The sequence below is a fragment of the Ochlerotatus camptorhynchus genome, unplaced genomic scaffold (genome assembly GCF_037179485.1).
Source record: "Ochlerotatus camptorhynchus isolate MF236.1 unplaced genomic scaffold, CSIRO-AGI_Acam_v1.1 ptg000082l, whole genome shotgun sequence".
Classification (NCBI taxonomy): Eukaryota; Metazoa; Arthropoda; class Insecta; order Diptera; family Culicidae; genus Ochlerotatus; species Ochlerotatus camptorhynchus.
The window spans coordinates 1,164,863-1,179,533 of NW_027040572.1; the positions used below are offsets into that span (position 1 = coordinate 1,164,863).

Here is a 14,671-nt window from a genome sequence, read left to right on the forward strand (position 1 = left end):
CTGAAAACCAATTCAAACAAATCAAATCAACAGACAAAACCAGGGTGAAAGCTGTAAGAGTGAATCATTACAGTATAAATCTAGTGATGTTCCGTCATCAAAAAGCTGGAAGAAAACTCAAATAATTTAAATCAATAGATCCAGTCTGAATGAAGGCTGCAAAAAGAGAATAATTATACAGCAATGACCCCATTTTGTCAGCTAGCAAAGTATGCGTATCTTAAACATTCATCTTGAAGGAGGAAGGTATGAAATTACAATTATGTGGAATTATTGAAAAATAACAGTCTGATGCGCGGAGAGATTGACAGGATCGGGTCATAACTGTAATGTGAATATTAGGAAGATTTATCATCATCAAACTATTCTTGAATTGACCTGGAAGAATGCTTGTGAATAATTGTTATACAGATAAATTAAATTGATAAACTAAATGGTTCAAACAACAACTCCAGCCTGTAAAAAAGCTGAAAATAGGGAATCTTTACAATGTGGATCCCCGACGGTCTTCTACTCAGTAAGCAAAAGCGGCAGCCACCAGGCTAGTCGATCTGCTCAATTTAAATATTGAAACCTTATTTTATGAAGTTCTTAAGAATACCAATTGAAACACAATGTAAACAAATAAAAGTTAAGAGTCTCATCCGAATCAAATGATTCCAAACGATACGCATTCATAGAAATTAAGTTTAAATAGACAAAAGTAGAAAAATGGAACAATCTCACCAAATCAGTCCAACTGAATCCCTTGCAAGCAGCTATGTCACGCTTGGTGTAGTAGCTCCGATCATAGACCCGCCCTACGGGGATCAATCCTCTGGTCGAATGTAGTCAATTGCTCCATGACGCGAACACGAAGCGACCGCTCACAAAATCATACAACGCGTAAACAAACTGAAATCAAAAACTATCACACGCGACGCCACAAATTTCTGTACCGGGAGCACAAGCGAAGAAAAAAAAACAACAACGCAGATAGCGACACTTCTTCTGATCCGTGAATTTCTAATGCTTGTTGTAAAATGCATTGCACGTGTAATTTGATTAAAGATGTAAAACAGTGTAACCAAATAAATTTTTTTTTTTTTAATGATAACAAAAGTCTATAAATTGTATCTGTAACGAAAAAAATGTCTGTGAAAAAAATAAAAGTCTGTAAATACACAGACATGTCTATAAATCTGGCATCTCTGCTGCCATACAATGAAACCACTAGAAACGGATCCTATTCTGACTGAGGAGGCTTATTGGATAGCGGAAGATAAAGTGTTTATTGTGTTGTAACTTTTGACTCTAGTTTTACGATGTTTAGGATAGTGAACAAGAATCCTCCGCTCTGTAACGTTAGTTCGATTGAGCCTTGTCATATTAATAAATAAACAAATTGAAAGAACCCTAAAAAATCCATAAATGATACTAGGGCGGTTAATTTGGGATAGTTCGGTAGAACATCAAATTGAACAATTTTTACTAAATATGCTTCAAGGGGGCAGGATCAAAAGTAGATTAACAACCAAATGTTTAAAATTAAGATGAAGTGCCCTTCAGGCTTAATGTCGTCAAATATACCACCAATTGTTAAAATCATAATCATATAAGCTAAGCTTAAACCAGTACCAGAGCATTAATCGTTCACCCATTCAGTCTTAAATCTACGAGTCAAATGAGCTTTTCTCGGTATAAGAAGTACACTACAAAATCCACAAAACCTTAAGTTGATAATTTTATACTTTATTGGTCCTTATATCGTTAAACAGTACAGACATTTCCTTACAAAACTAAATTTTCTTACACACGACAGATAAATCAAAAGAATTCGAATATGATTTTTTTTTGGAGCCGCAATCATCACAATTGTCGGCCATCACAAAAATCACACTTAATTGGTACTTGTTGTCCTTTGTCTAAACTTTGCTCTTAAACCTAACATCTCAACTTTGAAAAAGGAAATTTACGAAACGTTCACTAATCGAGAAGTGGTCCCAAACTGAGAATAATCTCAAAAAAGAGTTACGATTATGTGCCGGAAACCTATCGAACGTGCAACGGTGGGCAACTTAACGAGCTAAAATTACGCTAATAATCCGATACTAGCAGTATACATAATGTAATCAATACTTGGTGAAGTGAAAACACATCATTCGAGTATATCTAAATATGCGTCAGCGTGGTTAAATATTTGAACTTGTCTTCAATAATCCTACAGTCGACTTTCATATCTTTGTCCTTTTTGGTTTACACAGTGAAAGATCATCTTACGAGCGGGGGAATAAATTTCGAACGAACGGAATCCATTCCGTTAGCGGCGAGCAATGTTCCGCCGGAATTTATGGTAGAGCATTTCCATGGTCCGAAACTCCGGCTCATAGATGTCCGGCAGTTCCTGATCCAGCGCGTGGCAGTAGACCATGAAGACCGACCGGGACCCGGTCTGCTTGAACTCGAACTCCATCAGCTGCTTGACAAAGGCCACGTTGGGTCGAATTTGAGGCCTCCGGGATTTGACATGCTGGTAGGCATCCTTCAGACTCATCCGATGGTACTTGATGAGGTAAGCCAGGCACAGGGATGCCGACCGGCTGACGCCGACGACGCAGTGCACCAGGGTAATACCGTTCCGTTGCGATTCCTGGTGGAGGGCGGGGGAGGAAACGATGAATAGTTAGTCAGGGAATAGTTTAGTTTTGACGCTGCGTTGGACTTACCTCTTCAATCCGATCGGCCACCTGGTTGAAGTACCGATCCAGATCCGTTTCGCGGTTGTCTTTGACCGGTACCCGCAGATAGCCACAGGTTTCATCACAGGGCAGTGGAGTGTTTGGCAGTTCCGATTCAGTCGTTGCATTTATCACCAGCGTTACGCCGAGTTGCTTCATGGTGGGGACCGTGGCCGCGCTTCCGCCGCAGAGATACAGATTCCGCAACAGCTTCGAGACTGCAGTGATGGAATATCTGTGGAGGGGGGGGAGAAAAGAAACGACGCTCGTCAGTCTCGGCTGTAATAATAATAATTCCCAGACGGAATGGTGGTGAAGTGATGGCACGATGCCAACGGGTGGATGGACGGAAGATCAAAGGTTGGAATTTCGCGAATGGTGACCTCGACGGAAAGGTGTCAATCATACAGACGGAAGCGATCCGAGAATGGTCTTCTATCACCGCAGTAGGTATTAATAGCAACCGAGGACCAGGCGTCTCCATCGGAATGCTCTTTGTTCATGTGGCGCGCCGTGCATGGCGCCCTGGTGCTCATTTTCGAGCGAACGAGTATAGGAATGGAACGGAGCTTGACAGCGGGAGGTTAATTACTACTTTTACGATTGAGACCGTACAGCTCGGCACATGGTCGCAAGAGTTGACGATTGGGGGAAAGGAATTTCACACGCGAATCGAATGAGTAATGTGGAGCAGTTTGGCCTCTACTGGCCGGGCGGAACGCGCTAGTGTTTGTGTGTTATTGGAAAATGGGGACGACGCGACTGTTCGGTGCGAGCGGTGGAAGGGAAATTCTGCCTCACCGGAATGTGCTTCAATGTTTGACAGACGTATGAAGCTTGAATTGAAGCACGAGTACCAGATGGAGTGCGATATATTGAACGGATCGGTGTTTGAGTGATTGGTTTGGTGGTAGGAGAATGAGTGAATGTATGATGAATAAATAGAACCTTGACGAGTGGTGTTCGTACTTCAATCTACCGATCTTCAGTTCTAGAATCTAGTTTTCCTCTCTGCATTTCGAAACCTCGGACGGATCAGTGGTCAAAAAGCAGTACATTAGTCAAAGTCAATTAAGGTCTCCCCTCTAGATGCGAGAAAAAGACGGTTTGAAGTACTTTACTGCACATGAACAACACACGGTGCAAGGCAGCATGAATAATTGCTGCACACCTGACCAAGTGCAGTCATACTCTGTACGAGTCGATGGGCGTATTTGCTGATTTTCATAGTTCATTAACCGAAAATAATTTTCCCTTCATCTACAAAGACCAACCACGAAGAATGCGGCCAATGCAAACGAACGGATGTTTTAATTAGCTGAAATTGTAATTCGATCGAATGATCAAAGATTGTTTACGGAGTTGTTGGCCAACATCCGATGAAGGTAGCAGCTCTGCCGAAGAGGATAATACATCAACGACTTGACTAGAAAAGGAGATGGAAGGAAATTTGGCACATAAGCAACGGTTAGCATTCCTCGTCAGAGACAAACAAACGATTATAATTTTGTGCATTCCTGCATTTCGAATCCCAATGGATTGCAGTTCGTTTCACCGTTCAGGACCATTGCAAACTGTTCGTAACGGCGGGGAATGTTGTGTAGAAACAATTAAATCCTTGCTGTTCGTTGATCGTTATGGTGTGTCATATTTCGCTAATTATTATATTAATCGACTACGAAAACCTCTCCATCCCCATCATTTGTAAGGAATGAGGAAAGGTCTCGAATACCACCACGAATTCTTCGCGTGTCGGTTGCAATTTAACGTTAATAATTCCCCCTTTCAAGTGAACTTGTTGACATAGAGTACGTAACTTAACAGCGAAGGGGAACTGGGTGTAATATGAGCCAGCGGGTTTATATCACCATCGACCTTTTATTGAAATGAAAAATTAACAGTCCACCCAGCAGTTCTGAATGAAAAATCAATAAATTGTTGGAAATGCTTAACAAATATAACCAACGGGAGAATGGTAAAGGAGATGATCAATTCGATTCGTACCTTTCTCAAAATTGACCTTTGCTCGCTTTCTACTCTCTATATTCAATTTTCACACTGACCACTTTAAGTCTGATGTTTTCAACTATGTAAACCGTTAACTTTACGCATGAAGTAATACAAACATTTTTATTTAAAGCAATAAATTGTGCTTGAAAAGTCCATGCAATCTTATTACTCCGCTGGTCCTCTTTACAACATTTCCCCTTACATCAAGAAAGTTTTTCGCTACTGACTGTTGCTTAGAATGTAGCAAACGACATCGAAGGAATCTGCAGACGAAATAAAATTGGGTAGCCTCTCACATAACGAACGAAATACGTATGTACGTACAGTCGTACGTAAATATCGTCACGCCAAAAATAACGAAGCGTCGCATTTCGTGTTCGTTAGTTAGCCAACGAGCGTCGGAACGGAGAGTGGATTATTTTACCCACACCTGCCCAGTGTGCTGTTTTGGGTGAAAAGTTATGTAAAAGATACAATCGCGAATAGTTATCCGACATCAACCGGTGTTTGCTGACACGGCATGTTACATGGTAATGACGTCATGACATTTGGTTACATGTTTACTCTCTATATATATATATATATGTATACATTTTTTTTTGGATGGGTTACGGGCCAATATCACCGGAAATTCAAGAACGAAAGTGAAGGTGGGCCCGGCCACTCAAATTATAAAAGCAGAACTGTAATCTGCAAGGATATCGCAGCAGAAACAGACCCATGTTACCGTTAGGGTATAATATCGCATACTTGCTTGCTTGATTAAAGGTTATTTGTTTTCTGAATATTATTGAGTAAGGTTTTTCGAATAATTGTTATTTATATTTCAAATGGATTCCATGCAATATTGTTGAGCTAAATTAATAGCTAGGAATAGAATAACTGCAAACACACTAAGAATAAATTAAAAACATTTAAAATCCAATGGAAAATAAAACCAAGAACAAAGCTTCTAAACTGTTTAGTACACCCAATTTAAACACACTAAAAATGCTGCGAATAAGGAACATCCAGAAAAGGAGCGTTAAAGAGAAATTTGAGAAAATTCGGAAAAGAGACAGGCTACTGGGTTCACGTTCGCAGAAGATTGGTCTTTTCCACTCTAGTCATCGTAACTAAAAGAAGTGCTCTTCAAAAGCAAAAAATAAGTGTTAGAATAGAAATTTAAACGATAGTTGGATAGTTGATCAGTCATAAACAAGTTGCTGCTTTATTACCGGAAGTGTGCTACTCGGGTAGGTTATACTCGCCCACTCCTTCGTAAACCCAACAATTACCCAATATTATTGGCTTAAGCTGTGACCAGGATCATCCTCCGTCGTTATTGAACGCAGATGAAGTTCTCATTAGTCCCAAACCAGAACCAAGTCCTACCAAATGATCCAAGAAAAAAGTGTCTCAACGAACGCCGATCATCCACATCGCATCAGATCCCATTCGCCCACCACAAGCACTGCAAGTACACAAGAAAAACTGTAAGTGTTAGTTTGGTTTGGTCAGGTTGAATAGTGATACTAATGCCTAAAGTTCGAGTTTGTCGGTCGATTAAAAGAGGCCTTGAGAGCCCACCCTCAATGGTCCCCATTGCTTAGACTAGGGATCAAGGGCTTATCAGGAACGTCCGGTCGACTCCCTAGTAACACCCATGATCCCTGATCGGAGACAAAACAAAGAAATTACAACAGTAAACAGAAATTTTACCAATTCCTAAAAGTGAGCTAATGATTCTAAGGGTTGAAAACCATGTGGCATTGGATCATCAAAATGGTGTTGGTCAAATTTATGATTTTTTTTAATAATGTATCGACAATTACATCCGGACAGATTCGTGAATGATTTCTCTATCATTTGGAACACGCAACATTGTATCATCTTCAGTTATTTATGTATAGTATAAATTCTGAGTTATTAGTGAACATAATAAAACACCCTCACATTATGAGATTCTATTGAATGATACCGGCCAAGATTTGATGAAACATTATTTAAAAAAATAAATAATTCATTTTCATTTGACATGCATATTTTCTTGGAAATTTACCTTTGCGTCTCTGACGTATTTTTCTGTTCTAAATGTTGTAGTTAATTTGGCTTTAATTTTCTCACTTTTTTTTACGGATTTAAAGCAAACATCCTGCACATAATCGAGAAATTACAAGAGTTTTATAAGTCACACTTGTTGGTCACGTCGCGGTTGTGTATTGACACGGATATTCCTTGGGTTCTGTCCAATGATGAGACATTTCCATATTTTTTTTCTATTTATAATACGAACCTAGCACTTTTCGTTGTCAAATCATGACCGAATCGTATATATGTGACATTGTGGAACATGCACGACTTATTACTATGTATCAGTGGTGTCCCGTAACCTCACTTTCTACCTATGCACCAACTTTCAAAACCAGATTTAATGCCATATTCATACTCGAATCGGTTGAAAAATACACTTAATATTCTAGTTTACTCGATATCTATCCATTGCAAGCAATATTTTGATAATTGTTTATGTTTTGAGAGTTGGTGCACAGATAGATTGAGGTTAAGGAAACGCCACTGCTATGTATACCGGAAATTAAAGGTTTTCCAAATCATCCAGGACATCAATTGATTTGTTCTGCTAGATCAACCAAGACTGCAATAATGTCTGTAGTATCGAAAAATGTCCAATCAGATTCAAAGTGTCTATGTGGATCATGCATGATCTATTTCCGAGTAATCCAGATGCTCAAGGTTCTTCAAATCGTCCTGGAGTTCAGATAATTTGATTTGGATTGTGAGATTGGGACAATATTTCCAGGCAGATGTGGATCATGCATGAACGATTGTCATGTTTACCAGATGTTTTAAGTTCTCCAAATCGTTTTGGAGTTCAGATGATTTATTCTACTAGATCAACCATGACTGGGATAAAGTCTGTAGTATCGAAATATGACCAAACAGATTCATAGTGTCTGTATAGATAATGTTTAATTTATTTCCACGTATACCAGATGATCTAGGTTCTCCAAATCGTCCAGCAGTTCAGATGATTGGTTTTACTAGATCAACAAAGACTAGGATAATATCTATATTCTAAATCCTAGAACATTTGGCATACACGGAAATAGATTGGCATGATCCACATAGACACTGCATGTTTGGGCATATTTCGATACTACAGATATTGAATTAGTCTTAGGTGATCTAGTAGAAAAATAATCTGATCTCCAGAATGATTTCAGATCATCTTGTATACGTATCAATAGGTCGAATACAATCCACATAGACACTTTGAATCTGTTTGGACATATTTCGATACTACACACACTATTGGAGTCTTGGTTGATATAGTAGAAAAAATCACCTGAACTCCAGGAAGATTTGGAGAACCTAGAGTATCCGGTATACATGGAAAAATTACTCGCATATATACGATTCGTTTATGATTTGACAACGCAAAATACTATGCTCATATTGTAAAAAAAAAGAAAAATGTCTCACATTGGACAGACCTCAGGAAATTTCAGTGTAAATCCGGTGTGACTTATGGAATTGAGATCATTTCTCGATTATTTGCAGTGTGTTTGGTTTGAAACGGTTAAAAATTGAGAGCCACACGAACAACAAAATCGATGACCTCAAAATAATCCGGGACGGAAAGGTTACAATGAATTCCACAATTTTTCTGACAGCAAATCAGTCCCTTCGCGATTTTCGCGACATCATTTAATGTTTCCGCGATTTTCGCGACTGAAAGTTCAAATCCGCGAAAATCACGAAATTCGTGAAATTCGCGAAATCCGCGCCTGTTGTAACAGCCCTGGAATTTAAACACATGAGCAATTTTGGCACGACCATAGATTTTAAGAAAATGTGGCAACTTATTTAAAATAATATGGGCCTAGTGTTTCCAATTCCTGGCAATTTCTGGTTACCGGGAATCGGGAAGTATCTGCTGGCTCTCCCGGGAATCGGTAAGTACGTTTACCAGATATAATTTTTGATAGTTACATTCGACTTATGAAACATCAAACATATTTAAATAAATTTTAATATTCTGTTTTCATCCGGAATATTTGCAAGTATTCCCCCCGGATGTTTCTCACGATTCACCCTGGTTTCCTCTGGAAGAATTTCCTGGAAGTTTCTTCCAACTTCCTCTTGATCATTTCGACCACCTTATTCGGTAAGATTCTTACGATTTCTCTCGAATGTTTCGTACAACTTTCTCCGAAAATGTCTTCCATCATTCAACTGAAATTTCTTCAAACTTTCCGTTCCAACTTAATCTTCTATCTTCCCTCTTTCCCTATCTTTCCTCTGAAAGCAAAAATTATGTCCCATATTACCCGAAAGTTCCTTCTGACTTCCTACGGAAGACTCTTCATAATTCTTCTGAAAAATTCTTCCGGCATCCCCAGAAATCGCTGTAACTTCCTTTCAACTTTTCCTGGAAGCCTCTTGCAATTTCACCAGGAAATTTTTCCCAGCTTGCCTGGAAGTGAATACCGGTTTCGCTTGTCAGTTTCTTATCATGACATCACACAACACATTCTTGTTACTGTTCTTGAAAGATTCTTCCGAAATTCCTGGGACATTTTTCCAACTTTTTCCGAAAGTTTTCCTACTTTCTCTGGAAGTTTAATCCAGCTTTCCTTTCCGGTAGTGTCTTTCTTTTCATCTGGATTGTTTTACCTATTCCCCTCTGAAATTTCTTCTGGCGAAGACTTTCAAATGCACGAAGACTTTCAAATTCACTACGAAATGTCTTCCGACTTTCCAATTGCCACACGAAGTTTTATTTTCCGAGTTCCCCTGGAAATTTATTTCTTCTTTATCTGGCAGTTTCTTTCAACGTCCCCCAGAAGTGTCTTCCAATTTTCTTCGGAAATGTTATTGGCTCCATCTGGATCTTTCAGTATCCCCAAGTTCCCACCTCTTACCCATACAAAGGTTTGAGCTGGACGATTTATCTTTAAGATAGTTATATATGACATTTTAACCAGGTTTGCAAACAAAATCGAACTGATTACAGTTACAGATATAAATTCCCTCTAGAGTTTACAGTTGCTTCACAGCGATATAAATGTGAAAAAGTTCAGGTGTCCACCTCTTAGTTCGCCTTTTTATTCGCCTAAAATATTCGTAATACGCGCGCGAGGCTCAAACCTTTGTAGACTACTTTGTTTTTAAATCTACTACTATTACATCAAATATAAAAAACCCATCATCACTTACCATCGTGGAGAACAAAAAAAGGTTTTTGCAGTGCTACAAGTATTATTAAAAAGTCATAATGGCAGCTGTCCATACAAAATAATCCGTTAGAGATAACTTCGTCAAGATACATAATTTTTCAATTCATAAAAAAAAATCACTGGATAACTGTTCAAAAGGCAATTTTAACAAGTGAAATGCAGTGTCCTTTAAATTCTGTAAGTGTTGCGGAACGCTTGATATGTCTAGGCATCGAATTGAAAACATTTATTCCTTTATAATATAATGAATTTTGTGAAGCACAAGTCAAGAAATGTGGTGTTCTTATTTCAACCGCGTTTCTAGTATTATATCTATGAAAGTCACTTCTTCTTTCAATTCGATCACACAAATATCGAGGAAACAAACCGTTAACTACTTTAAAAATGAACACCATCGTCAAATATACAATTCTTTGCTTCACCGACAACCATTGTAAGGCGTCTTACATCAAAGTTGAGGTATTGAATCTATTACATCTCAAAATCAAACGCGTAATCTCGATATTTGTGTTTCATTGGCCAGAAATAAAATGGAAAGGCAAAAATCTAGATGAGGAGAGATGATTGTTTTGTATAGCTGTATTTTACTGGCAACAGTTAAATCGTTTTACAGTCGACATAGAATTCCATAATTCTTGGCAATTTTCTTGATTACATTGTCAATGTGAGAGTTGAACTTAAGTGTGTCATCAATAATCACGCCAAGATATTTAATCTCCCGAACGCGATCAATAGTCTCATCATCAATTACAACAGAGACGTTCTCATTCAATTGATTCCGCGAAACTACCATATATTAAGTTTCACTTTTATTCAATTTTAACTGCTTATACTTCAACCATCTACTTAGAGAACGCAAATCGGTATCGTCTAAATCCTTAGCTGCAATGAATAACACAGTATCATCTGCAAAAACATTTATGTCGCAACATCGTTATACACGTCGCAAGTCATTAATATACATAATAAATAACAGGGGCCCTAATACACTTCCCTGGGAACTCCAAGGTTATTCCCACAGGACTGGAAACAGAATCATTAAAAACAGTCCGTTTAGTTCTGTGAGACAAATAGCTTTCAAACCATTTATATGCAGTACTCGTAATTCCAAAGCGCTTCATTGATCTTAACAATAAGGACCTAGAAATTGTTTCAAAAGCGCGTTCATCTCTTTTTGCCAGTGATGGCAGGGACACCCCTCACCATCCCTTTCCAAAGGGGGGGTTTGGTAAAGAGAGATGATCAAACCGATTTGTACCTTCCTTAAAAGTTGTCCTAGCTCGCTATCTACTATCTATATGCAATTTTCACACTGCCGTACTCTAACGGAACTATTAACTCTATACTTTCATCTCCTCCATCTATCGTATAAAAATTACCACTTTAGTCTGTTATTTGAAATTAGCATCTTTAACTATGAAAATTGATTATTTTTAGACTAGCGCCATCTAGTGTGAAAATGCTGGTATACACTTCTTCTCTTCTCCTTCGCATTTCAAGGTTATTGCTTATCACATATTTACTTATTGCGTGCTCTCAAAATTAGTGTTTTAGATGAATTTCCACAATTATTAATTGAGAGCTTTCGATGCCTGTACCATTTTTGCATTAGTGTAATTGTGTGGCAAGTACAATAATATTATATGCCCAGGGAAGTCCAAAAATTGTCCAGCTCGAAAAATTCCTGGACCGACCCAGCCGCCATGGTCTTGCTTTGTAGCTGCACCTTTACCGACTGAGCTAAGGTATACACTATGCATAGTATTGAAGAGAGTGGATACACCCTGCTAGAATCTGTCAATAAGGTTTCAAAGAAAAAATGAGACAGAAGTATTGTTTTTCTTGTAAATACTTCGTAGCAGCTTTCAATACTATTAAAAAGTACGAAAATACTGAAAACAGTACCTTCCCGTTTTCGGCAACACGACCTCTTCAGCTATAACATTACACAGATTTGCGTAAGTTGCTTTTTCAATATAGTTTTTTACGGTCGTTTTTCACAGCATTGGTTGGGAATCGAACATCGAATCGTAAGCATGGTTTGATTTGTAAACTCTTCGCTTGATGTGACTATTCCCACACGACAATGTTTACGAAACAATTTACACTGGGATTTTGGAACACCATTGAGCTGTCAGTCATTCCGCGAGGAAAGGTCATTCAAAGGATAAATATTTTTAACCGTTATTGAAACTTCAAAATCTTTCAAAGATACCATATGTTCACATCAATTGAACATCTAATCATGAAGGTCGGCCTTCCAAGGTTTCTTAACTCATCCATCATTTTTGTAATATCTGCGGTAGTTTACAACAGGTTTCTGTTGTTTTTATCTTGTTGTGCAAGATATTAGTTGCCCTTTCTTATTTTGTTTAAATTGGTAGTAGTTGGTACGATTGTTAGCTAAATTTCTGGATGTTCAATTTTTGTCTAGTGGGTGGATAAGCTTTCAGCAAGTTATAACTGACTGATTTCTCTTTGCATATTTTTTCCTGAACGCTAATAAAAATATCACGCAGATGACTTTTAAATTTTACTACTGAAAAAGTGCAGGCCTTTGGAGAATTTTGATAAAATTAATCATCTGAACTTGAATGTGCAATGACAAAAACAAGGAGCGTGAACAGGATTTTAACGGAAATTTGATGAAATTTTCTCTCAAACGGTATAAAAACATTGGAAAACGTATAATGTTAAGTTAATCCAGTTCGTTAATCCAGATTCCGTAAAATACTAATCCTTTCGGTAAAATACTCGAAGAACTCATGCCCAACACAATGCCACATTGTTTCTCACAAATACTAATTAAATCATACAATTAACGTTTCTACTGAAAATCTACGCCTCCTTCCTCCAATCGTATGATATCAAATCAAAATAATTACCACCCATTAACGCATCACTTCAACCAAATCGCCAAAGGCACTTAATCTACCTGTTAATTGATTCGCAAAACAGCTCCCGTTCTTCGCCCTAGCGCGCTAATCCACATTCCTTTCGTAATTTTATCGCACTGTATTTTTATCTCCAACCCCGTCGTCACAATGTCGCCATTCGCATTCGAAGCTATGTTACCTTGAATTCCCAGCGCTACAACAATCTTCTCTTCCTACCTCGGCTAGACCCGCAAATGTTCCCAGCTCGTCAGCTGCTCTGGGGCAAAACTTTTCATTTCCCGCATTATCGTAGTCTCACATTTTTCTTTTCTTCCTACGGGGGGGCGAGCGAGGGGTAAAAACATCACTCGAGTATTTTCCTCTATCGGAACATTTCAATTTTCTCAAGCCTGGTGGTATGTTCACACAGGAGGCAAAACAACAAGACGAGAGTGCGGAAACAACAGATCGGAATCTAAGCTATAAACAAGTGCGAATGTTCGGCCACTGATCTGGCAAGCTGTGAAGATGAAAAATGATGTTTACGACGATTCATCATTTCCCCCCGCGATCGTATTTCAATAAATACTTACGGAGAGGGATTGCTGGGTGTTTTGGCGGCTACTACAACCGTTTGTGGATTTTCGTGTCGTTCCAGCAGAGCTTGGATTTGATAGGTTTTCGGCTGGCTGGATGGTAAAACGATTCCCGAACAGCATCCACCTCCTCCCTGTGGATCTCCACCCGGCGGATCTCGCCCGGACGCACTATCCTCAACGTCCGAAGTTGCCTTCGGAGTGATGGGGTCTTCCATCAGCGTCGCTTGCAGTCCGTCCAAGTGATGCTGGTGATTCACACTGTTAACATTCACCACCTTCATTTTCCCCTTTTTCCGACTTCACTTGATTTATCACAAACTAATGAGGGATTTACTTCTTGGCACTAAACAACCCCTTCTGTTTCTAAATGTCCTTCCGCAAATCCGCGATTTATCAAAATGTCACTTCTCGGCTCAATCTGCCGTTCACGACTGTTCAAATAATCAAATACCACTATGCTGCCAACGAGACGGCAGTGAAAGGCAAAAATCGATACCGGTTCAATGGTCACACTTCTGGGCGGGAGAGATCTGAACGCTCCGTTGGTGTCTACCGCATTCCAGGTTTGCTTATGTCCGATAAGCTACTTTTTTTTTTAATCAACTTGCTTGTGTAGCTCTATAGGCAGAGAAAAACCGTTTTGCTTGTTCTTTGCTCGAAATTCAACTCGCGACTGAAAGCAAGAATGGAATGCCTCTGAATCGACTCACCGCTGCTCGCTGCTGTTCGCTTTGCGTGAAGCTTGGCGGCGACGCTTGGTTGGCGGTGAAATTGTAACGAATCGGCCGCGATGGGGATGGGCGGAGGCGCTGGGTGGTTTATTTGTGAAGTACTGTGGGTGGAGCTGGATGGCGAATGGGCAAAATTGAGTATGGTAAGGAATCGAATGCCTCTATTTTTCAGCACATTAAACTCCGAAAGTTCTTCTTTCTTCTTATTAGCATTTCAAGCTTATTGATTAGCGCATATTAGCTTATTGCGTGCTCTCAACATAGTGTTCTAAATGCACTTGCACAGTTATTAATTGAGAGGTTTTGATGCTTTACTGACTAGGCTATGAGGCCCCTTAAACTCCGAAGGTGCCACACTCTTTAGCAAGAACAGTACTTTGGTTACAGATTGAGCGATACAGCGATTTCAACGCTTCCTTGAAATCTGTTTGCAACAACGAGACTTACATAGTTATCTCCCGGTGATGATAACATTCAGCCTGTTTGACTCGATAAAAG

The 14,671-nt window shown here is 39.1% G+C and overlaps 1 protein-coding gene across 1 annotated transcript; it reads right to left on the reverse strand.

Annotated features, from left to right (window-relative positions):
* Nucleotides 1-1,713: 1,713 nt before the first annotated feature.
* Nucleotides 1,714-14,103, reverse strand: LOC135698137 (dual specificity protein phosphatase 21-like). The gene is made up of 3 exons (XM_065218025.1): nt 13,437-14,103; nt 2,706-2,952; nt 1,714-2,629 (listed from the first exon to the last, which is right to left on the reverse strand). The coding sequence occupies exons 1-3, from the start codon at nt 13,721-13,723 to the stop codon at nt 2,300-2,302; spliced, it is 864 nt and encodes a 287-aa protein (XP_065074097.1). The 5' UTR covers nt 13,724-14,103; the 3' UTR covers nt 1,714-2,299.
* Between the last annotated feature and the right edge of the window lie 568 nt (nt 14,104-14,671).